The 25,612-nt window shown below is 45.5% G+C and overlaps 1 protein-coding gene across 5 annotated transcripts; it reads right to left on the bottom strand.

Moving 5' to 3' along the window:
• Window positions 1-732: 732 nt before the first annotated feature.
• Window positions 733-21,394, bottom strand: cep170bb (centrosomal protein 170Bb). Of its 5 annotated transcripts, XM_071467849.1 has the most exons (19): window positions 20,189-21,394; window positions 19,161-19,298; window positions 18,714-18,803; window positions 18,234-18,312; window positions 18,038-18,096; window positions 17,347-17,464; window positions 16,840-16,941; window positions 16,119-16,625; window positions 14,712-15,811; window positions 14,055-14,231; window positions 13,747-13,864; window positions 11,909-13,639; window positions 10,050-10,293; window positions 9,801-9,957; window positions 7,578-7,715; window positions 6,437-6,525; window positions 6,032-6,125; window positions 5,884-5,935; window positions 733-5,140 (listed from the first exon to the last, which is right to left on the bottom strand). In XM_071467849.1, the coding sequence occupies exons 2-19, from the start codon at window positions 19,263-19,265 to the stop codon at window positions 4,944-4,946; spliced, it is 5,157 nt and encodes a 1,718-aa protein (XP_071323950.1). In that variant the 5' UTR covers window positions 19,266-19,298; window positions 20,189-21,394; the 3' UTR covers window positions 733-4,943. The 5 variants fall into 5 exon arrangements, with proteins under 5 accessions (XP_071323950.1, XP_071323949.1, XP_071323948.1 ...); XM_071467848.1 differs by lacking the exon at window positions 20,189-21,394 and having other exon boundaries at window positions 19,161-20,118; XM_071467847.1 differs by lacking the exon at window positions 20,189-21,394 and having other exon boundaries at window positions 16,119-16,622.
• Window positions 21,395-25,612: the final 4,218 nt, after the last annotated feature.

Genomic DNA, 25,612 nt, shown 5'->3' with positions numbered 1-25,612 from the left:
TTACACAACCTGACAACCAGAGGTTCTTCAGTCTCATGACTGTCGTGTAAACCTCAGTGGATGATTCAGTGACCAGTCATGAATCATTAACTACAGTTTTTATTTATATTTATATTTATATTTATATTAGTCAGGAAGTGGAATAAAACCAACAAACAGCAGAGGAGAAAACATTTGTAGGATCTGAGTTCAGTATATGTTAACATACACCCCACATTTGTCTCAATCAGCTGAGAGGAGCTATTTGTAAGTTTTGCTATTGCTATGTAGCTAATGTTAGCATTTACAGCTGTTCACTTACTAGTGTCACTAACAGCTTCAGCCATCGCTGTGTTTACAGTACCAGAGGTTATAACACGTCCTCTGAGCAAGCTGCATCTGCAGGACAGACTGGAGGCTGCAGTGACTTGGTGTCAGAGAGTGATGAGACAGGAGCTAGCTGTTAGCATGCTAACATCAGTAGAAGAAGTAATAGAGATAAGAGTTAACATCAGTGTTTGTCGCCACCTCTGGAGAAAGATGTTGGTGAGTAAAGAATGAAGGATGAAGGAACTCATGTTTCTTCTACACTGGTGAGTAAACAGCTGCTAATGCTAATGTTAGCTGTGTAGCAAAAGAAAACGTACATATAGCTCCTTTAAATCCAGAAGTTGTGTGCAGATGAATGAGTATATCAGTTGGAGGTGTAAACTGCTGTAAGGAGAGAAGCTACCATGACATTATACAGCAGAGTGCATGAAATCATCCGTTTATTACAAATGACATGGTGATACAAAGAAATTCTGTTGATGATAAACACATGAGAGTCCAGATGTCTGCAAATCATTTGAACTGAATAAATAACTCAGGAAGGTTTTATTCTGAAAGGACCTTCACACGATTGAATGCATAAAAAAGTTTTTTCTGAGAACAGGAAACATCCAGAGTAAATATGAACCACGGTCTATTCAGCCTGTTTCTACAGCTTCTCATGCACTGTAACAAAAGGAAAACACAAACTGCAGGTAGCCCGAGCCACCAATCACCTGTAGCAGCAGCAGTTACATAATCACAGCAACAGCCAATCAGGTTTGTGTTGTGGGCAGGTGATAAATTAATACATTCTCAATGGCTGCAGAGCACAACACACAATGACTGAAAAAATAAGACTCAGCTCCACCTGTTTCCATAAGTTGTGTGTCAAATGAAAAGTGCACATTTGGTGAACTAGCCTCAAACTCTCACCTGCCTCAAGCTAAAGGAAACATGCACTTTACAAAATTAAAGTCTAAAATATTCTGTTTCTCCAGCCAAACACCTTAAAGCAACAGCTGAGTGAAATCCTCTCATCTACAGTTAGCCTAGGGTAGCACAAGGACTGGAAGCAGGGGGAAATGAGGAGACATCAACCTTACAACAGCTGTGCCTGTCAGACAAAACTGAGGGCTACAGTTACAAAAGCACCTGAACAGAACTCCTCACACAGTTCACACAGTTCATTAAATCCGACTGGTCACTGCACGTTTAATGATCACATGGTCCAGTGATGATGACTTAAAATAACAGATTTCCAATGGAGGTTCTGCATTGAGTTTTGTTCTTTTAAAAAAAAAACCAAATGAACAATAAACAGCATGATACATGTAACTTTTTTACCTTCTAATGGAGCGAGACTAACAGGTTCCCCCTACTTCCAGTCTTTGTGCTAAGCTAGGCTAAACTCACTCGGACCTCTAACAGCATTATTTCGCTGCTGCTGTTATTTACTTACATCTGTACAGCATCTCCACACTGAGGCTGCTTTAACACACGAAAACACAAACCTCTGCTCAACACACAAACACACACATACACACACTCTACACAGGTATTTCACTTCCAGGTGGTGTTTCCACAAGGTATAAATGTAAAGACTTTATCCATATAGCACTTTTCTAAAACTGTGATGAACTGAGTTTAAAGCAGGCGTGAATGTGTTCACAGAAGAAGGCGTCCAAACACGACCGAGCTCAGCCTAAAGGTCGTCACTGAAAACTACATTAGCTGAAGTCAACTCGTTTTTCTCAGAGGTTTAAAACTGCACCTCACAGTGGGTGGTGGTTTGGACCCTGGCCTGTGAAGACTGTGGGATGTGGTTGAAAGCTCTGGAAAAAGACAGTAATCTGACTGAGGGTGTAGGTTATGTTATTCAATAAAATTTGTCAAGTCTACAGTCATTAACGACCTGACCTCTAACCTCTGGACCAACTGAAGTGATGTCACAGAAACACCCCAGTGATGGTCTGTTTCATCTCTGATCAAAACATCTTCATCACCACAGGATCTTCATGAGCTGCATGTTTTTACTCTGCATCTGTGCACATGACAAATTAAGAACCTTGTGAACCTTGACGTTTGAAAACATCACAGATTTTTTATCTGTAGAGAATTTAATCCTCTATTTGCCCAGAAAATGGAAAAATGCTGAAATCTGGACAGTTTTCACTGATCTTTACTGATGTCAGGGACTTTTCTGCCTCTGAAACATGAGCTGTGCGTTTTGTGTTTTCAAGTTAATGAAGTCGTCTTGACTGATCAGGCCAGGAAGCAACTGAGTTCACAGTTTTTACTAAAATGAAACTTAACATGTGAAACAGACTTGTTTCATTTCCTTCAGTCAGAGAGTGGGTTGACAAGTTTCTTGGTTTCTCATTCATTGTGACTCAAAAAGGCGATGTGTTAAAGGACCAGCAGGACGTCTCATGTTGGATCAGTCAATTCCTTTAACGTTGATTTGAGGCGAAACAGAAAACTGTCTGACACTCAGAATTCACAACATTCAGGTACAGTTTCACAGCGAGGTGGCAAAAACAACGTGAGCCTGCCATCACGGGACAGGCAGCAGAGCTCGGACACATTCAATAAATATACCATCACATTTCTGTCTGTGAGGCTACGACTTCCTCTTCATGAATACAGACAGAAGAACGGACACAAGCTATCATCTGTTCGAATGCAATGCAACAAATTCTCAAAGCACAAGGTTTATCAGTATACGTTTGGACAACTGCGGCGCTAGCAGCTGCTTCTTTTTGTAGTGTCGACTAAATGTTGTTGAGCTCGTGCGATGTGGAAGCAGGTCTACAGGGTTATATAGATGCCACTCAAAATGCATTTGTTCTGACTGGATGACTGGATACAAATGAGACAGTTGGACAGTTTCGGTGCATCCACACCAGCAGCAGGTTCCTACAGCTCCTGTCAACAGAAACTGTCGGAGGGACGGTCCAACGCAACGTTCAGAGTGTTCAACAGACGACTGCAGACAGCTGTTTGACTGTGGAGTTGGTCAGGTAAGGGTTAAAAATACTGTGCTTTGACACCTTGAACCACAGACTCTGCTGATGTGAGGCATCAGGTGCTGCCCTCACTACGAAGCACTGCGTCAGATTTATCACAGACTCACAAACTATTTCCTGGTCATAATCAAGACCTGCATGGTAACATGAACAATGTGTGCAGGTTTTGTATTTACGTAACACCAACATGACATTAATGTGTCACTGGTCTTGTCAATCTCTAACTAATCTGTGTCCCATTTTGGGGGCCGTCTCTTTTAAAGGATGTGGTCCATAAAGACCAGGGTTGGGCTCCTCAGGCTGGTGATCTGAACCGGTCTGTGGGTGAAGTTCAGCTCTTTTCATTTTCTATGGGACACAAGTAACACAACTGTCAGACACCTGGGGAACAACAAACAGATTGATGTTTCCTCGTCTCTAAGATCACAATAAAAGTGCAACTTGACTCAAAGGCTTGCAAGTTGTTGGAACGTGTTGTGGGTTGGTTATTTACACTAATCTGTCAGAGACAGTGACGTCAGCTGTGTCCCAGTTCAGTGTCTCATCCTGAAGACTGACTGCATCACAACGGCGCCACTAGACTGTCCCATTTCAAGGCTCCTTCAAAGGCATCAATCTTTTCCTAGACAACAAAGGCTCCAGCAGGTGGATCCTTCATGGTCCCACCTATCTGAAGATTCATGGCATGTCAGTGATGAATCATTCTTCAAAAAGAGAATAGGAAGACTCTGCAAATAAAACATCAGCTGAGGATATATAGGAAATCCTCTAGAGACCAGACCGCCTCATTTCAGTTCGGCCTACACATTCTCTGAAGGTAGGGGTCCCTGAACTGGGACACAGCTTTGGTGTGATGTGGTAGTTTGCGGTGGGTTGGGGTCACTGTTGAGAAAGGCTGGGCTAAAAGACTGGGACCATATATAAAATGTAAAAAGACTACAACATCAGTGAAATGAGACTGGAGGACACATCTACAGCATCTACTGAGCCTCGACTTGTTCTGTCTGTGGCACATTCAGTTTGTGCTGCTGCAACTTTCACCTACGTTTGGACTTAAAGCCTTTTGTATCAATCAGCTATCTTAGAGTGTGAACAACAAAAATCTGAATTAACCAAATTATTTATGTTATGGCTCAGTCATCACAACCTCAAATATAAATTGGTCCTTAGAATCTCCAAGTTAAGAGTCACATCTCAAGTCGTCTGAATATGAGCAGGTTTGGACTATGTTTGTCTTAGATTTAGTCAAACTGTTGAGACAAATGTGGACTTTATGAGAGATGGCCACCTAAAACAGGACACAGATAATGTGCAGACCTTTTCCAGAAGCTACAACCCAACAGCAGCAACTGTCAGCTGACAAGTCAAAGCTGGAAACTTTACCAAGGCCTGCTGATGAACTTTCACAAATATGTTTTCAAATGACTTTTCTTGCCACATTCAAACTGCTTATTACACAATAAGTTGACGGTGGTGTTGAGCTACATCTCCCAGCTGACCTAGAATAACAGAAATATGGTGCTACAGGGAGTAGTTATCATAGTTAAGCTGATCATCAGACAGGGGTTTGTGGCTGCTGGGGGTGTGGATGCACAGGTACTATCCAGAGGTGCTACGCTGGCCCACTCAGGCCATGTGGTGGGCCCCGTCAGGTCCACGAGGTGGTCGTTTGGTGCTTTCATTGGAGTTGGAGGTTGGGGGGGCGCCACGGGATTTGGAGGTGGGTTTCTTCTCCTTGGAGGACGGTCGAGTCTGACCAAGAGACGAAGTTCCAACGACTGCAGTCTGAAGACTCCCACTAGGCTCCACGATGGTGTTTATTACTGCAGCAAGAATAAGAGGACATAAATGAACCTCTGGTTAAGTCTGCCCAGGACGGAGATAGGACCAAGAAGTTTAGCCTAGCTTAGCACAAAGACTGGAAGCAGGGGGATACTGTTAGCCTAGCTCTGTCACAGAGTCTTTGGATAAAGGATACCATGGATCTGTCTCTGGTCATTGGTCATTCTGTTCAAGCTGTTGTGTGGTTTGTGAAGGTCAAAAAGCTTAAATCAAAGTCTCTCAATGTGACCGAGTGTGCACTTTAGGGTTCAGGTCTGGGGACGCTTCTTTTTCATATTTACATTAGTCTTAGTTTGGATCTTCCACCTGCAACTTTAATGCAGATGAAACTGTTATTGTTCAGCACCATCTCATTTTAACAAAGACAATTTTACTATTATTTTATTATTTATTAAAGACAACTTTATTTAAATGATGACAGAACCAAATCAATGGTGGAAAAAACTCTGACCCCCCACCTGTCACTGCCTCCCAGGAAGCAAAGACTGAATTGAACTCTGTACAGAAATCTGGGGTTTGTAATTGATAAACACTTTCTTTATGCTCCATATTATGCAGAAAAAAGTGAATTTATGTTTTATTTTCTGTGAAATATTTCTATTATAGCTGGTAAACTCCTGTAACAGAGAGTTTTATGCATCAGAGAAAACCTGACCTGGTTAAATATAGTTAGAAAGTTAACGAAACACATGATCAAATATGTAAAAACCAAATCTGCTTGTACCTTCAAGCTGTCTCTGGACTCTTCTCAGCTCTTTCAAAATGGAGGTAATTTCCTGCAACATGAGACAGAAAACAGGACAGAAGGTTCCAGCTGCGTTCATGTTAAAGCCAGGCTGTTATTGAGAATAACTACTGAGTTTTAGAGGAACCTTGTTGGAGGTTTTCAGGATAGGGACTTCATTTTCTGCATTGATCTTCGCCTCAATCTCCTCCCAGACCTCCGCCTTGTTCTGGAACAACACCCTGAGAGACACATGCAGGATTAGTAACAGCTGCACCTGGAGCAGAGGAGCCTCTGACGTACCAACCCAGAACTGAAATGGACCTGAACTCCAGAGCAACTGGACCCAAACACAAACTGACCCCAGGAAATCTGGACCTGATTATGAAATGTTACCTTTGTTGTACTGACAGAGCCTCAACTAAAATAATTTAGTCCTTATTATTATTTATGCACAATAATGACAAATATTCCACACTCTTTCTGAAAAGCCCCGATATTCCTCAGGTTTGTCTGAAGACCTTGAAACCACAGTCATCAAGGGCCCCCTTACTTCATTTTTTCAGCCAGCTGCTCGGTGTTCTCCCGGATGGCCTGAGACAGCTGAGACACCGGGTTCAGCATCAGGTTATCCAGAATCACCTGAAAGAGACAAAGGAAGGAGCATAATGAGCTCAGAGGTCTGTGACATCACACTGGGACCAGTTCACTTCCTGTTTTCCCAGCACACCAAAACTAACTGCAGCAGTTTGACTCATGTTAAGTTTCATTCAGAACTGTTACTGCTACATTCACACTGCAGATACTCAGGTATAGAGCTCATTTATTTCATTGTTCATGTTCTGTCTACCTTGTGAAGGGCGGGGCCTAAGGATGGCCAGGTCACCATTTTGGTCCCAGATATTTAAAAAATGGTGGTAGTTGCTTTACTTTTTCCTGAACCTGATGAGTTTGGTGAAATACAGTGACTGTAGTAGCAGCAGCTGGTCAGTCAAGAGGTGTATGACAGGAGTCTGTGAAAACGTTCTGATCAGGTAAGACGCTGCGGAAGCTGCTAAAGTGATTACTGATTACTGATTACTGATCATTCAGTTTGGTTTCTAGTTGTGATGTTGTGTTGTGATATCCGTTCATAGTTGCCTCACAGCAAGAAGGTTCTGGTTTGAACCTGCCGACCGACCAGGGCCAGTCTGTGTGGTGGTCCTCATGTCTTTGAGGGCTCCCGCTGGGTTCTCCGGCTCCCTCCCACATTCCAAACACCAGAGGTTAAATGGTGACTCCTAATCGGCCATAGGTATGAATGGTTGTTAGTCTTTATATGTCAGGTCTATGACCCAGGTGACCCCTGCCTCTTACCCACTGTCAGCTGGGATTGGCTCCACCCTCCTGTGGCCCTTTAAGGATCAGTGTTATGTCTGATGGATGGGTGGGATTTCAATCATTTCTTAAGCACTTCATGTATTTAAACAGTTCTGTTTTCTTTCACTTAAAGTCAAAGAGACTGTCACATGTTTAAGAGGTTTACAGGGTTAATTGTTTTAATTAATTTCTGTTGTAATAATAAATAATCATCAGTAAATACAGGCCTGTTCACCCTGACTAAAAATATCCTGTGTCACATTAAAAAGTAAACTTAACACTGTGGCACACTGAGCTGCAGTGTGAACATAGCCTCAGTGGGATTAAACAGTGACCTCTTCGCGGTTCCACGGACGGCGCTGCTTAGAACCGGGCTCCGGCTCATTCATGTTTGCGTCCAGGTCCGAAACAGCAGCAGAACCTGGAGGAACCTTCTGGTAGTTTAAACTGGCCTCTGGGATACGTTGGACCAGCTGGAAAGAGAGCAGAGGGAGTCTGGCTCTGGTGATCCAACCTTTGATTATTTGTTATCAAACCAGCGAGCTGCTGGGCAGTGATGGCGGTGCTCTGTGAACGCATGCACCAAGTCAACATGCAGCTGCGATGGTGGAGGCCAACAGTGTATGCAGTGAATTTTAGTACTGCTGGGATACAGCGAATAAACAACAGGGAGACGTAGGAGTGCAGGAGGATCCTACTGGTCACCAGCTACAGCTCCATGAACTGTCCCATTACCAGTAAAAGCAGTTCATTAATGGTGCACTGCAATGGAAGTGTATTAACAACAAAACCAATGACTGAGCACAAAAGAAAACAGTCTGAAAACCATGATCTCAGGGCCAGCAGGTACAGGTTTTAAAGGTAGATGAGAGTAGGGTAGAGTCAGGCCAGGCAGACTAATAAAGGAGTGTTGTGTACATCAGAGCTAGTTGGTGTTGGGTCAGGTACAGAAGAGTTCAGTGGAGCAAGGCAGGTTAGAGCTGGATTGGGTAGAGGTGTAGTCTAGGGTAGAACTGGGACAGTAAATGTAGAGAGGAGGGTTGGGAAGCATAAAGTAGCGTTGGTCTGATAAGAGTAGAGCACAGTAGGGTGGGGTTAAGCTGGGTCAGTAGAGTTCAGTAGATTAATGTAGGGTAGAGTTAATTTAGGTTCAAGTTGGTTGGTACTCGGAAGGAACGGTTGGGTCAGGTCAAGTACGGTATACTGGGTTTGGGCAAACTTCAACCTACAGGTCTGAAACATGAAGCATCAACAGTGAAGAAGCTGCACTTCCTCTAATGACCACTAGAGTCTGGCTCCAGCAGTGAGTCAGTCCCACAGACTCCCATGTTAAAATGTCCAACTTTACAGCAGAAATAAACATGTTTACAGCCTGGTACAAACACTGTTCTGGTCTCTAGAGATAATTCCGTCCTTCATGACAACTGAATGGCTGAATTTTATAGAACTTTACATTTTATTAAGGACTAAAGTGATGGAGAATTGAGGGTGTGGCCTCTTTGACTGACAGATGGGTGAGCATATGCTCGCCACAAACTGACATGAACCGAAGTCTCAGCTCCACACATGCCCCACCTCTTTGACCATATTTGGATTAGCTGGGAGTGAGGGGCGGAGTCAGGCACTGCCAAGATGGCGACAGTGGAGCAGCTCACTCTGAGCTTCGGAAACCTGAGGGTGACGTCACAGAGGTCACGTCATCTTTATTTACAGTCTGTGGTTTTGGGGAGACATTGGGGGGGTAGAGTTAGTTTCATTGTAGTGGGGACAGGGTTAGGTTGGGTAAAGTAGGTTCAGGTTGGGTGGTGTTCTTAAACCGATATTCCTGTTTGAAGGAGCATTCAAATGCTCCGTCTTTCAGACTTATTCCAGTCTGGATTTTGTCCTTCATACAGGAGCATCAGGGCAGGTTCTTATGATGGTCCACCTATTCATCTCTTCAAAACCTTGACCTGCAGATTGACTCCAGCTTAAATGTGTTTTGTGCTAACTCAGAAGTTTTGTTGTGAATAATCTTCAAGCACTCAATTAGACAAATCTGAAAATGAATACATCCAATGTTGCTCAGAATAATCCAACACCAATGAGAGGGGAGTGTTAGGATCAGTGATGGGAGGGGCGGTATGGTGGTGGAGGAGAACCAATCACAGTGCAGGAGTTGTGATGAGTCAGAGTCAGACACCTGAGATGATCGAACCCCACGTAAGTATGGATAAGATGGCGTCTGTGCAGCAGAACAGAGAAATGAATCATGAGAATCCAAAGCATAATGAAGGCTCCTGTCAATCAACCTGAACATCAGCTGAAGAGATCAGGACTTTTCCTCTCAGCTCAGTGTCAGAACTGGTAGAGATGATAGATCAAACTACAAAAACACTGTGTTTTCCCATTTAAACTGGAAACACTGGAAGAACAAAGTCACACCAAATGTCTGACTGTCACTGGTTATCAACAAATCATTGGTACTCTGACATCTATAAATCATGTAGAGTGTTCCCAGTCTTAGAGGCTGTGGTATGTGTGGTGGAATGGGGTTTGTTTGGCAGTTCACGGCCCACCTCCTCCCTGGCAGAGATGGTGGAGGCCGGTGTGTTAGGCAGTGAGCTGGGCGAGGTGGTGGTGCCCATGCTGGAGCTCAGCGAGTCTCCGTCCCCAGCAACATCATGGATTTCCTTTGCCAGGATGGCGAGATCTTTGGCCAGGTCCTGACTGAGCCTGGGTGGGAAATACACACAAAAGGTCAACATGGAGGTTTGAGTGACCAGAGATGGACAGTTTGGTTTATAGCTATCTCACTGATTTTTTACTTGGCAATCTCTGCGCTGTGTGTGGACCAGTTCTGGTAGGGGTCGACCTCGTTTGGGTCTTCTTCCTCCTCTGTCTCTAGGGAAACAGATTTGGAACGAGTGGCGGCCGTCCGGTGGCCACGGGGAGTCTGGGTTGAGGTGGAGGGATGGGAGGAGCGTTTGGCTTTAGGAGTACCAGCATTCGTTTCGTATTCTTCCTCAGAGGATGAGGAAAAGTCTGAGCCTTTCTGTCTGCGACGGGAACCTGTAAATATTTAATTTAGATTAATTTCACTAGCCGGCTGTTTGATCACTTCAACACTGTGATGAAACTTTCCTGGTTGAATCATCAGGACAAACAACGAGACAATGAACCAACAAAATTCAGCTTGATTGAAAAAAGGTGAAAGGTGAAAGACTTTGTCCAAACAAGTTCAGGAGAGAAGTCAACTGCAATTCCCAGAAAGCACTGCTGTAAGAAACATCCAATCAGAATGCTTCACACTCTGTTGCTGTGCAGCTGATGGTTGGTGAACTTCTTGAATAATTTGAGCCTCTTCACCTCTGCATCAGGTTTGATTTAATTCAGGATCTGAATGAAACTGAATTTTGTTATGAATATGATACAGCTACAGGTTGAGGCATCTCCATAACAACAGCTGCTGAGGCTTATGACAGTACAGAAACCAACAGAAAATTTACAACAATGATGCCACCATGTCATAATATTACTCTGGCATTTGCCAACAGCTACAGGCAGGATATGGATTCATACACAGAGTCACATCCTAATTCCAGACATGACTGAAGATGATGGAAACTGATTGTTTCCATGGCAACAGCAGCAGACTCCAAGGGTTCAACAGTGGTTACCCACCGGGGACTGAAATCTGACATGAGCCATAATGGTAGTAAAAGGGCAGATGTTTCCTACAGAATACTAAAACAAGACCAGGTCTGAATGAATCTCTAATGTAGTTAAAACCCCACTCAGCTGCTGAGCTGTCACTGATGAAAAAACACATTCATCAGGGGGAATCCCAGCTTGGATAAAGATGCTGCTGTTTCACAAGTGTAAATGAGTAAATGAGTATCTGTCTAGACAGATAATCTATTCCTCAGTTTCTGCTTGTATTAACATTTAACATTCAACTTTGGCTTCCTTTATTCAAAGAAAAAAGGTTTTGTAGAAAAAGGTTCAGTGCACATCAGTGACGTCACATAGAGTTGTATCGTTTGACATTGACGATCTCAGGAGTAAATGTATTTAAGATGTTGCCTTTCTGATCAGCTGGGAAAAAGGACAGTGATGTATCCCAATGAGTTGGTGCACTTTAAACCCCAGTGCTGCTGGTGTGTGGACCTTCATTGAAAACAATGGGTGATGAAATATAATTTTGGTGTCTGTACCCAAACTCGGCAATGTTAGAGGCAATGATATGGAACGATACCAATTAAGTGAAAAAGTTCAAAAATTGAGATACATTTGCCAGTTTGGTCATTTTGAAATCTGCATCACTAAATTAAAGGAACATTAATTAGACCAGTTTGAAATGTTATAGTTCTGTGATTGGAAAAAAAACTGACCAGTCTATTGAAGGATGCAACAATGCTAGCAAATCCTCATGGGAGGACCATATGATTCCACAAATACATCAAACCACTGCAATTAAGAAGACCTGAAAACCAGACTAGGCAACAGCAGAATCAATCTCATTCCTCATCCTAGACCATCAAAACTTCAGATGTCCAGGTGTTGAGGAGGTTCAAATCCCTGATACCCAGACAGTAAGACAATCAAGTAACCATGGAAAAGACAATGTATGCCCCAGAAGATTATGTATTAATGAAAACTGAAAACACAAATAGTCAGGACTCACCAGTGCTGGAGTACTTGGCTCCACTGGACCGGGTACGGGTCAGTGGTTGCTTCCCTGAAGCTCCGCCCACTCTGCTAGCTGCCTGCCGGGCATCGCCCACTGATGTCTTCCTGGTGGTGGCAACGGACTCGGAGTTCCGATTGGAAAACCCAGTCCGGCCTGTGGAGGATGTCTCATTGTCGCTGGGAGCTGTGAAGGAGCCAGTTCTCTTCCTAGGCATTGCTAAGATGTCCAGCCTGGACAGCTTCTTCCCCTCGGCTGACATTTTGGGTGGTGTAGTAATGTTGTCAGAATTCTGGGATGCCCGGTCAGTCTCAGCACCTTCGTTATCTGAGGCCTCGCCCAGTCGTGCTCGACGAAGCATGGATGCTCGGGTCGGCCGTGGTGCAGACAGGCTATTGGAACGTGTCAGAACCTGCTGAGATGCCATCTTGGGAGTCTTTCCATTGTCTTCTTTCTGAAGTGGGGCGATGAGTTTCTTGCTACGGCTGGATGGACGGGAAGTTTCATGGTCAGATGATGTAGTTTCAATCCAGTGTGGACCAGAACCCTGCTGGCCCTCTGACAGATCCAGGGAGCCACGGTTCCCTGCACTTCGGCGCATCTGGAAACGCTTTGCCGCTTCTGCCTTACTTGATGCATCAACAGTTGCCTGGCTTCGGCGTTTCTCAGAAAGGCGTTCACGGGCAGTGAGCTGCCGACCCTTTTCTTGGATGGACGGGCTGGAAGAGGACTTCTCCTTCTGAAGGCTGCTGATGGTGGGACGCTTTTTAGAAACAGAACTGACTGGAGCATTTTTGCTACTCACTTGGCTCACAGTGCTTGCTGTGTCCACATCTGACTCACCAGACAGGGAGTCATCCATGTGGCTGGAGGAGCCCCCTTTCTTTGAGCTGCGACCTGAACCAGATGAGGGAAATTTAGTATCAAGAGAGGACAAAGTTCCCTCGGCCTCCTGAAGGAACGACTGCGTGTCCTGGATATTCTCCCTCCTCTGCTCCAGGTCTCTGATGGACGGGTGGCTGGAGATGTGGGGAAGTTTCTTCATCTGGACAGTGTCGCTGGGCTGGTCTTTGGTGAAGCTCTCCTGCCGGACGAACAATGACATGCAGTTGTCTTTAGTTGGAACAGAATCCTTGTCCTGTGTTTGGAGGTTTGGAGCAGAGCTGTTGGGTTTCACACCTGTCCTCCTGGGTTCATGTCCACTAAGGTGTCGAATCAGGACTGTGGTAGGGGGAGTTTTTGCTGGGGGGTCTCGTGTCCTCTCAGACTGTATCGGGCTCTGAGCTTGGTCAGGTTTGCCTAGATGGTCTTCAGAACCAATGTAGAATGAGGTGGACTTGGGGCATGGAGACACCTTCTCCTGACCTTTAAACTGAGGACCAGTGACCCCTGGAGATATAGCTCCGGTCCTGGCCTGATTCTTCTTTGCTTTCTCTGAAACAGGTCCATCGTCTGAGCGGCTGGCATCGCTCAGGCTGTCTGGGTCCACGTCATCCTGAACAGAAAGGCGCTGGGTGGAGTCTTGTGAGCGGGGAGGACCGGAAACTCTGTCCAGAGGTTCCTGGCCTTGGTAAGATTCATGGCGAATCAGGATACTCGGGGCGACACTATCCAGCTTTTCTGGAGGCACCTGGGGCAACAGTCTTCGTGTCCTTGAGCTGTGGCTGGATTCTGACTCTGAGTTGTCGTAATTGTAACTTCCCATTGACCGGCTCATGAAGCGCAAATCTACAGGTACAGATCACATGTTAATACTATGGTTTGATACTCAGCCCATAACTGATCACATTCATGTTGTTTTCTAATAAAATGCTCAAACAAAAGTTTAACAGCACCTTCTAGACATTCCCCTTGAGGTGGAGTGGAACCAGGTTCAGCATAGCTATCTGCCAGACTGGCCCAACGCGAAACCCACTTGGGTCCTTCCAGAACTGTTGCATGAGAAGCTGGAACCTAGGAAACAAAAGATGATGAAAAACATTACGAGACAATAGAAATGTGGAACCATAGTCCAACAAGACTTGACAGAGTGAAATATGTAACAGGAAAAACCGAGGGAATACCAGTCTGCATGCACTAGGATCAGAAAATGCAACACAGATATTTTGTCCAGGTTCTAATTCAGTTTTCCAGTGGTTTTTACCTGTATGGGGCCTGTTGGGGGGCCGCTGATAGCAGCTGGGATAAAACCATGCAACGAGTCCACAGTGATACCATCACTAGGCAGGTTAGCTTGCTCATCCTTGTCATCATTTATTACAGGTCTATAGACTCCTGTGTTCACACCACTGTACTCTGGAGAGTCGAGGACACCAAATACCTGTCAGAGCACAGGGCATGCATGAGGAGGAGGGGCAGAACCACAGCAACAGGAAGGAGTAAGATGGATAAGAGGTTTCATGCATCCCTACAGCAATTTAAAATATACCGCTTATATGAGTGTGTCTCACATGATGCTAGTTCCAGTAATAAGTTGTGATGACACTCAAAAGCAAGGTTCCAGGACCTGTGTTTAGATTGGCAACATTATTGTGAATCACCCATTTTGGGGAAGGTGGTGATGGTGGTGGTGGGTGGGGGATGGATGGAGTTAAGGGCAACACAAAGGTTGGTCAATCTTTTGGATATTATAAGACTATGGCCTCATATCTCTGCTACCCCCAACAAAGAAACTTCTAAACATGTTTTTGTTTATTTACAAGTAGCAACAGTAAGAAGAACTAAACCTTCAGCTAAGGTGTCCTGATTCTTGGGAATAAACCATTTGTGACCAGGAAAATACATGTGACTGTGAGTTCACCTGATCGATCATGTTGCGAGCCTCCTCCACCTCTTTGTCCTGCGACTCTGTCTCAATGGTGTAGGTCCCGGCATCACTCAGACTGTCGTCCTCCTCGTTCCTGACCATCTTCTGGGAAACTTTTGTGTCTCCTGCTCGGACATCCAGGGGCAGCATCGCGGATGTGTGAGGTCCAGAGGAGTGGACCAGAGTGGTGGGCTGGCCAGCACTGGTGGGGATGGAGGACTTTGAGATTGCTGGAGGCTGTAAGGGTGAGGAGGGGTAGGAGACTGAAGACTGTGCTGGGGGCTCTTGTGGGGAGGGAATCCTTGCATGAGCAGGTGACACCATCACTGGTGGGGCAGACATCGGTGGAGGTGACAACTTGTCCCTTGTTGGTGAAGAGTCCTGTTGACTTGAATCCTTCAGGAATTCAGCAGCAAACTCCTGGGCAAGCTTGGACTTCTTCCCGACACTGCCGAAGGGTCTGATGATGATGCCTGAGGACGAGCGAGAAGAGGAACTTGATGAGGCTGTCTCCCCATCTGTCTTCTCCCTCTTCAGAGAGCTCGACCTCTGGGGTCCACCATGGCCCTGACCCTTCAGAGGAACCGTCACATGCTGAGTGGGAGGAATATGGCCATGCACAGATGCTGGCCTCTCACTGCCTTTCCGCCGCTCCAGCTTGGCCTTCAGGGCAGAGTACGAGTCAGCGTGGGCAGGGTTGTGCGTGAAAGACTGTGAGCGTTTTTTGCGTGGGTTGTCGTCGAAGAACTCGATGATGAAGGCCTGCTGGGTGAGGTGCTCAGGGGGCCCCTGCTTGGGTGTCTCTGTGGTGGGGGACGGAGCCTGAGGAGGGCTGTGGAACAGAGGCTGCTCAGGGGCCACAAGTGAGGCTGGGGCTGGTCTGGGTGGTGAGTACTGCAGTGGCTGGTGGAGCTTCTGTGTTGGAGCAGGCGGCTGACAGTGGATAGACTGACCTGACTGGACGGTCTGTTGTGACGCCTCAGATTGCTCTGATCGGATGGAATGGTGAGAGTGGACAGAGTGGTGGGATTTACTCCTTCCTTTAAGGACTGGGTCCTCTGAGTCACTCTGGGTTCCATCCTCATGATGGTGACCTGATGACAGGAATAGACAAAACATTAATAAATATGTTTTATATGAAGATCAGGTGACTGATTGTGATGATCCCACTGGGTATCAACCATCCACTCTGCTCCTCTAAGCAGCTTTCAGCTCTTTGGCTTGGTTTTTGAGTCTTTAAGACTTGCACCCCTCCACCCCACTCCCACACCCCACCACCAACAGCAAGGCAAAGAAAGTCGATTAAAACGAAGTAGAAACAAGTAGAACTGAAGCAGACTTCAAAGTGACGGTGGATTTTCTCTCTACAGCACCAACACAGACACCAGGTAAGACTCTGACCTTTGAGGGTCTTGATGTTCATGGCGAGGTCACTCTTGGTGCTGTAAACATCTTCACACGTTGGACGTCTCCTCATCATGCTGACATCACTGTGGACCAGCCAATCAGCCACCTTGCTCTCTGCCGACATCACCTCGGCAGGTGCGACTGTGATGGTCGTCTTGGTGGGCAGAGCCTGCTGCTGTTTTCTCTGGCGGGTGGAGAACTTGGTGACGTGGTCTTTAATCTTGATCTTGCCAGGCATGCAGTCGTCGAACTCGATGGTGAAGGAGGCGTGGCTCTGAACAACTGGTGGGGTTGAGGTGGGTGGAGTCGAGGGAGTGTCTGTATCCTTGGTGGGGATCTCATGGAGCTCCGTCCCTGAGTCTTTGGGGTGCTGGAAATCCTTGGTGGGGATCTCAAAGTAGCTTGGTTCACGGTGGTACGAAGGGAAGATGGCCTTTGGTTGGGTGTCTGACACAGATCCGGGAAAATCTGGGTCTACAGATGGAGCATCTTTCTGCACTTCTGACAGAAACAGAGACTTTAGTGAAGATGAACTAACGTTTTATAACAATATTAATAAAACCCAGTGGATGTACGCATGATTTTATCTTTTCAAAATAAGAGCTGAACTTTATCGAACTGTATATGTGAGTGTCGCATTAAAACAGATTTAAAACAAGTGAACTACATGACACTTACCAGACAGACATTACAGAAACAGAGGATGCTATTTTACCTGGGTGCAGTTCATCACTAGTCTGAACCTTACTCCCATAATCCTCCTCTCCCCACCAGGACGGCTGACCATACAGAGGAGTGGGCCGACACACTGGAGCCTCTGAAGCACACAGTATCATCACATGATAAACCTGACCTGTATTTTACAGTTAAATTATCTTTAACACACAATTCAGAAGTAGAACATATTAATCTTGTCATAAGAAACAACAATTACTTTTTAATCATAATTATTTATTTTTTATTGGTTTTATTAAATCAGTTACATTTTCCTGTCCAACAGATCTGAAATCAGCTGAACATCCATGTTTAAAACCTCAGGATCAGCAGTAACCTCCTACACTGAACATCACATAGCAAATGTCAAACTTTCAAAATAAAATGTATGACCATATTTGATGCCAATGTATTATTGTTTGGTGAGTTATCAAACTGACCTACGAGGGCAACAGTTAAAATTATTTACAGTATTAGTTGCAGTATTTTCTCAGTATCAGTGTCGTACCCTGTGTGAGACTCTTGGTGCTCAGAGTTTTCTCCACTCTGCTTCGATCCGCCAGCTCTGTCTTCTTCCCCTCTGAAGCCTTCAGACTCATCTGCAGCTGGCTGCTGTACTTCTCATGCTGAAACAACAGACAACACACTCATCATCGGGAGGGACAGGATGGAGCAGACACTGTGGGCACAGGTTCATCTTCCTCCATCGTCCTCGTGGTGTTGGAGAAACCACGGTGACCACGAAAAATCAGACAAAAATGAAAATGAGGCCTTTTGATCAGATTTTCATCTGCTGAGTGCTTTATTGTTTTACCACAGACACACACACACAGACACACACACACATACCTTTACTTGCATCTTTGTGAGGACACTCATTGACATAATGCATTCCCTAGCCCCTTACCCTAACCTTAACCATCACAACTGAGAGCCTAACCCTGACCCTGACCCTGACCTTAACCTAAACCTAATTCTAACCATAACTCTAAAACCAAGTCTTAACCCTCAACATGTGATTTGAAGGTGTCTCAGAAAGTGAGGACCGGCCAAAATGTCCTCACTTTCCCAAAATGTCCTCACTCTGTTAGTAAAATACTTTTTTTGGTCCTTACTATGTAGCAAGTACACACACACACACAAGCACACACACACACACACACACACACACACACACACACACACACACACACTCTGACCTTCAGAGCCTCCTCTGGGACTTTGTGTTGACTTTTCTCCAGAACGTAGACATGAGAATGTGCGAGGAGGTTAAGAAAAATATTGAGATCATCAAAAAATAACACAAACTAATACAGTAACATGCACACTAACATGCTAACACAAACACTCACACAGACTAACACACAGTGACTGACAGTGGTGTCTGAAGGATATCATATCCAAAGCGGATGATGTCGGACAGTTTGAGGGTGATGTAGGTCTGATCAGGAATCCTCAGGTCATTCACAAACGTCTGCAGAAAGACAACAGAGGACACAAAATAAAGTCTGTTGGGTTTTTTCTACTGTTTATTCTACTACAGACTTTATCTGCAGCAAGTGTGCTGCATTCAAATACACTCGGACATGTGAGAGCTGCTGCTATCAGAACATTAAATATCTCAAAAGTAGACGTTGTTGTTTCATGTGTTAAAATCTTTGTTGTTCAGCAACTCGTCACTGAAATCTCAGAGAAGCTGAAATATATGGAAGCCCTAATGTGCCCGAAAAAGAATAAAAATGAGCAAACAATAAATTTGTGTTTTTGTGTTGTTTGTTTTTCCTGTGCTGTTGTGTGTCATTTTGTATGAGTGTTGTATTGTTTCTCTGTTGTCTTGTCATGTTGTCTTTGCTTTGTAGTATTTTCCTGTCTCACCCCGTTCAGGCTGCCCAGGTCTTTCACCAGGTGTTCATCAGTTGTTGGGTTGTAGTTGATGACAGCATGTTGTTTGTCCACACTGCGGGACTGAAAACACAGAGGAGAACCAGAGCAGCAGTCAGCACAACTGGCACCAGACACATTAATAATCCCAACCATGTCACTTTAAAACATTCACATTAATATTTTACCCCCCGACAAGAACATGTTGCCTTTGTAGAAAGCAGCATAATAATCAATCATTAATTATGATGTCTTCATCTTCAGGTCCATTAAATCACAGGACACACTCCAACTCCAGACTCTTAATATGAAAATCCATTACACTCTATTCTCTACTCTTCCTGTCAAACAACCACCCACAGAATCTGAACTGCTCTCACACAAAGGTCTTCAGCGTTAAACCAGCTCACCTGCAGCTCACCTGTCTACAGACCGTCTCACCTGCAGCATGAGCTCACAGTCCTCTCGGCCAACAAAGATCATCTCTTTGGGGAGGCGGTGTCGAGTGCCCGAGCTGCTCACCAGGAACCATGATGTCACACTCATCTTCACAGGCCTGCTGGGAAACCCCAGAGCATCCTGAGACATGGAGGCCAGACAGAGTGAGGGAAAAGCATGATCCGCTTTCTGTTGGACTTATTCACTCTTCTGGTGTTAGAGGTGTATCTTACATTTTATGAACTGTTCACCGTAAACTGTTCAACCTGTTCTGTTCATTATTAACTGTTCACCATGAACTGTTCATCATAAAAGACAAAAACACAGAGTCAGACTGTAAATCTGCAGATCAGCAGTCAGTCAATGGACTGAGTCTAGTAACTCAGTCTCTGTGGAGACAGTGACAGGTGTTTCACACTGTTTATAGAACAGTCATCCATTCGTTCAGTTAATAATCAGCAGATTAATCAATTACTGTTACTGCAGCTCTAATTTAATGTTTTAAAGTTTAAAAAAATAATTTCTTCATTTTATCCTCATAATTTTTAATGTTTTCTGTGCTGTTGAAGGAGACACAGCAGGGACACAGGTACAAGTACACAGGTACATACTGACGTGTGTACAGTGTGTAACCTGTTATACCTCGCATCACGTGACCTCTGACCTGTAGCTTCTTTAACCTGACTGGCGTCTCTCCAAGTGTCCTTGGAGGGGGTCAACCTGTTCACCTCTATGACATCATCACTATCATCATCACCATCATCACAATGCTTCAGCCAGCTCACCTGAACCGAGCCACACCCGTCATAACACACACACACACACACACACACACACACACACACACACACACAGGATGCTGTAGCAGCTCGTCAGACATATCAGGCCGGGCCTCAGCGCCTTGTCCGCGGCTGTAGGCCGGACAGGAGGAGCCTCTCCGGAGGAGGCGCCGGCATCAGAGACAGACAGACAGGCAGGTCCCCGCTCCCCTCCTCCACGCCCTGCCCCCCTCCCCCTCCTGCAGCTCTTACCTCTGCTCCAGATGCTGCTGCCGCTCCGCCGCTCTTCTCCGCCGATTGAAATCCGGACTGACGCGCTGCGAGGCGGGCAGAGCATGAGAGGCGTCCCGGAGCGGAGCCGGTGCAGGCGGGTTCAGACCGACAGGGAGCGGATCGGAGACTAGATAAGATCCTCCCGGGGATGATGCTGCTGTGGCATCTCTCTCTGTCCGTCTCCTCTTGACGCACCAGCTGCCACCCGCTGCGTCAAGACGCACCGCGTTAACGTCCACGACGCAGGAAGAGCAACACTACGTACTTCAAAATAAAGGCCTCTGAATAAAAACCATATTCCGTTCTCAGCGGTCTCATCACTGCACACATTCTGTTCCCAGTAAAGCATGACAGGAAACTCAGGCTCTTTATTTCCTACTGTGAACTTTGTGTTAATCAGACACAGTTTGTATTTTGAATGTTAAAACAGGAAGAATTAATATTCAGATCAGTTTAAAACAGCTTGAACCACCATTCTGTCGTTTCACTGGTCTCTGGTGTTTATTAAGAGTCTGAACAGACTCTGTTCATCCTGTCTGCAGAGAACCTGAAGACTTCTGGTCCCTGAGGGCCGAAGGACCTGGGCAGTCATCCAGCCCTGCTGATTAACAATGATCCCAGTTTCTCCAGACTGGTAAGAAGCATGGTCCAATACGTCAAAGCTGAACATCTGCACGTTCAACACTCTCATTCATTCATCATTCACCCTCAACTGTCAGTGTCTCTTCCCTGTGCTCTTATTGTGAAGGCGGTGTGATTTCCGGTGTCGGTAAATTAACGGATCTTCAGCTGATCGTCAACCTTGCTGCAGGTTCAACGTCAAACACACACACACACACACTGATCAATATTATTATTATTAATAAATATAAATGTATACAAAATATAAAAATGTCACATTTTTGGTTGGAATCACTTGATCTGACCGTCGGACGCCTCGTTTGAGATGACGTCACCAAGTGTTTACATAAAGTCAGAACCGTTGATGATGATGAGGATGATGACAACATCATCATCATCATCATCATCATCATCATCATCATCATCATTATTATTATTATTATTATTATGACGACAACAGGGATCCTTAGGGAGTGATGGCAGGTTGTCACATGATGCGTCCAGGGCTGTTCAAAGACAGAAGCTCTGAAGCAAAGATGTAACTAACCAGTAACTGAGCTGCTGTGAACCAGTGACTGAGCTGCTTTAAAACCAGTGACTGAGCTGCTGTAAACCAGTTACTGAGCTGCTTTAAAACCAGTGACTGAGCTGCTGTAAACCAGTTACTGAGCTGCTTTAAAACCAGTAACTGAGCTGCTGTAAACCAGTGACTGAGCTGCTGTAAACCAGTTACTGAGCTGCTTTAAAACCAGTAACTGAGCTGCTGTAAACCAGTGACTGAGCTGCTGTAAACCAGTGACTGAGCTGCTGTAAACCAGTGACTGAGCTGCTGTGAACCAGTGACTGAGCTGCTGTGAACCAGTGACTGAGCTGCTTTAAAACCAGTGACTGAGCTGCTTTAAAACCAGTAACTGAGCTGCTGTGAACCAGTTACTAAGCTGCTGTAAACCAGTGACTGAGCTGCTGTAAACCAGTAACTGAGCTGCTTTAAAACCAGTGACTGAGCTGCTGTAAACCAGTGACTGAGCTGCTGTAAACCAGTAACTGAGCTGCTTTAAAACCAGTGACTGAGCTGCTGTAAACCAGTAACTGAGCTGCTTTAAAACCAGTAACTGAGCTGCTGTGAACCAGTAACTGAGCTGCTGTAAACCAGTGACTGAGCTGCTTTAAAACCAGTAACTGAGCTGCTGTGAACCAGTAACTGAGCTGCTGTGAACCAGTGACTGAGCTGCTGTGAACCAGTAACTGAGCTGCTGTAAACCAGTAACTGAGCTGCTGTAAACCAGTAACTGAGCTGCTGTGAACCAGTGACTGAGCTGCTGTGAACCAGTGACTGAGCTGCTGTAAACCAGTGACTGAGCTGCTGTAAACCAGTAACTGAGCTGCTGTAAACCAGTGACTGAGCTGCTGTAAACCAGTAACTGAGCTGCTTTAAAACCAGTGACTGAGCTGCTGTAAACCAGTGACTGAGCTGCTGTGAACCAGTGACTGAGCTGCTTTAAAACCAGTAACTGAGCTGCTGTAAACCAGTAACTGAGCTGCTGTAAACCAGTGACTGAGCTGCTGTAAACCAGTAACTGAGCTGCTGTAAACCAGTAACTGAGCTGCTGTAAACCAGTAACTGAGCTGCTTTAAAACCAGTGACTGAGCTGCTGTAAACCAGTGACTGAGCTGCTGTAAACCAGTAACTGAGCTGCTTTAAAACCAGTAACTGAGCTGCTGTGAACCAGTAACTGAGCTGCTGTAAACCAGTAACTGAGCTGCTGTAAACCAGTAACTGAGCTGCTTTAAAACCAGTAACTGAGCTGCTGTGAACCAGTAACTGAGCTGCTGTGAACCAGTGACTGAGCTGCTGTGAACCAGTAACTGAGCTGCTGTGAACCAGTAACTGAGCTGCTTTAAAACCAGTGACTGAGCTGCTGTAAACCAGTGACTGAGCTGCTGTAAACCAGTAACTGAGCTGCTTTAAAACCAGTGACTGAGCTGCTGTAAACCAGTAACTGAGCTGCTTTAAAACCAGTAACTGAGCTGCTGTGAACCAGTAACTGAGCTGCTGTAAACCAGTGACTGAGCTGCTTTAAAACCAGTAACTGAGCTGCTGTGAACCAGTGACTGAGCTGCTGTAAACCAGTAACTGAGCTGCTGTGAACCAGTGACTGAGCTGCTGTGAACCAGTAACTGAGCTGCTGTAAACCAGTAACTGAGCTGCTGTAAACCAGTAACTGAGCTGCTGTGAACCAGTGACTGAGCTGCTGTGAACCAGTGACTGAGCTGCTGTAAACCAGTGACTGAGCTGCTGTGAACCAGTAACTGAGCTGCTTTAAAACCAGTGACTGAGCTGCTGTAAACCAGTGACTGAGCTGCTGTAAACCAGTAACTGAGCTGCTTTAAAACCAGTGACTGAGCTGCTGTAAACCAGTAACTGAGCTGCTTTAAAACCAGTAACTGAGCTGCTGTGAACCAGTAACTGAGCTGCTGTAAACCAGTGACTGAGCTGCTTTAAAACCAGTAACTGAGCTGCTGTGAACCAGTGACTGAGCTGCTGTAAACCAGTAACTGAGCTGCTGTGAACCAGTGACTGAGCTGCTGTGAACCAGTAACTGAGCTGCTGTAAACCAGTAACTGAGCTGCTGTAAACCAGTAACTGAGCTGCTGTGAACCAGTGACTGAGCTGCTGTGAACCAGTGACTGAGCTGCTGTAAACCAGTGACTGAGCTGCTGTAAACCAGTAACTGAGCTGCTGTAAACCAGTGACTGAGCTGCTGTAAACCAGTAACTGAGCTGCTTTAAAACCAGTAACTGAGCTGCTGTAAACCAGTGACTGAGCTGCTGTGAACCAGTGACTGAGCTGCTTTAAAACCAGTAACTGAGCTGCTGTAAACCAGTAACTGAGCTGCTGTAAACCAGTGACTGAGCTGCTGTAAACCAGTAACTGAGCTGCTGTAAACCAGTAACTGAGCTGCTGTAAACCAGTAACTGAGCTGCTTTAAAACCAGTGACTGAGCTGCTGTAAACCAGTGACTGAGCTGCTGTAAACCAGTAACTGAGCTGCTGTAAACCAGTAACTGAGCTGCTTTAAAACCAGTAACTGAGCTGCTTTAAAACCAGTAACTGAGCTGCTGTGAACCAGTAACTGAGCTGCTGTAAACCAGTAACTGAGCTGCTGTAAACCAGTAACTGAGCTGCTTTAAAACCAGTAACTGAGCTGCTGTGAACCAGTAACTGAGCTGCTGTGAACCAGTGACTGAGCTGCTGTGAACCAGTAACTGAGCTGCTTTAAAACCAGTAACTGAGCTGCTGTGAACCAGTGACTGAGCTGCTGTAAACCAGTGACTGAGCTGCTGTGAACCAGTGACTGAGCTGCTGTGAACCAGTAACTGAGCTGCTGTGAACCAGTGACTGAGCTGCTGTAAACCAGTAACTGAGCTGCTGTAAACCAGTAACTGAGCTGCTTTAAAACCAGTGACTGAGCTGCTGTAAACCAGTAACTGAGCTGCTGTGAACCAGTGACTGAGCTGCTGTGAACCAGTAACTGAGCTGCTGTAAACCAGTAACTGAGCTGCTGTAAACCAGTAACTGAGCTGCTGTAAACCAGTAACTGAGCTGCTGTGAACCAGTGACTGAGCTGCTGTAAACCAGTGACTGAGCTGCTGTAAACCAGTGACTGAGCTGCTGTAAACCAGTAACTGAGCTGCTTTAAAACCAGTGACTGAGCTGCTGTAAACCAGTAACTGAGCTGCTTTAAAACCAGTAACTGAGCTGCTGTGAACCAGTGACTGAGCTGCTTTAAAACCAGTAACTGAGCTGCTGTAAACCAGTTACTGAGCTGCTGTAAACCAGTGACTGAGCTGCTGTAAACCAGTGACTGAGCTGCTGTAAACCAGTAACTGAGCTGCTGTAAACCAGTAACTGAGCTGCTTTAAAACCAGTGACTGAGCTGCTGTAAACCAGTGACTGAGCTGCTGTAAACCAGTAACTGAGCTGCTGTAAACCAGTAACTGAGCTGCTTTAAAACCAGTGACTGAGCTGCTGTAAACCAGTAACTGAGCTGCTTTAAAACCAGTAACTGAGCTGCTGTGAACCAGTAACTGAGCTGCTGTAAACCAGTGACTGAGCTGCTTTAAAACCAGTAACTGAGCTGCTGTGAACCAGTGACTGAGCTGCTGTAAACCAGTAACTGAGCTGCTGTGAACCAGTGACTGAGCTGCTGTGAACCAGTAACTGAGCTGCTGTAAACCAGTGACTGAGCTGCTGTAAACCAGTAACTGAGCTGCTGTAAACCAGTAACTGAGCTGCTTTAAAACCAGTAACTGAGCTGCTGTAAACCAGTAACTGAGCTGCTGTGAACCAGTGACTGAGCTGCTGTGAACCAGTGACTGAGCTGCTGTAAACCAGTGACTGAGCTGCTGTAAACCAGTAACTGAGCTGCTGTAAACCAGTGACTGAGCTGCTGTAAACCAGTAACTGAGCTGCTTTAAAACCAGTAACTGAGCTGCTTTAAAACCAGTGACTGAGCTGCTTTAAAACCAGTAACTGAGCTGCTGTAAACCAGTTACTGAGCTGCTGTAAACCAGTGACTGAGCTGCTGTGAACCAGTAACTGAGCTGCTTTAAAACCAGTGACTGAGCTGCTGTAAACCAGTGACTGAGCTGCTGTAAACCAGTGACTGAGCTGCTGTAAACCAGTGACTGAGCTGCTTTAAAACCAGTAACTGAGCTGCTGTGAACCAGTAACTGAGCTGCTGTAAACCAGTGACTGAGCTGCTTTAAAACCAGTAACTGA

This window comes from Trachinotus anak, unplaced genomic scaffold, assembly GCF_046630095.1.
Source record: "Trachinotus anak isolate AG129_WGS33_773 ecotype Australia unplaced genomic scaffold, CSIRO_AGI_Tana_v1 ptg000031l, whole genome shotgun sequence".
In the NCBI taxonomy this organism is placed as follows: domain Eukaryota; kingdom Metazoa; phylum Chordata; class Actinopteri; order Carangiformes; family Carangidae; genus Trachinotus; species Trachinotus anak.
The sequence above is the reverse complement of the archived record's forward strand: the minus strand, read 5'-3'. Positions and strand labels throughout refer to the sequence as shown.

Excerpts from the sequence above, each read along its gene's own strand:
- cep170bb (XM_071467848.1), bottom strand. The coding sequence starts at position 19,307 with ATGTCTCAGGATGCTCTGGGGTTTCCCAGCAGGCCTGTGAAGATGAGT. Across the intron at positions 9,958-10,049 it reads CACAGCGCAGAGATTGCCAA|GCTCAGTCAGGACCTGGCCA; the intron begins GTAAAAAATCAG and ends TTTCCCACCCAG. Across the intron at positions 5,141-5,883 it reads AGTCCAGAGACAGCTTGAAG|TAATAAACACCATCGTGGAG; the intron begins GTACAAGCAGAT and ends TTCTTGCTGCAG.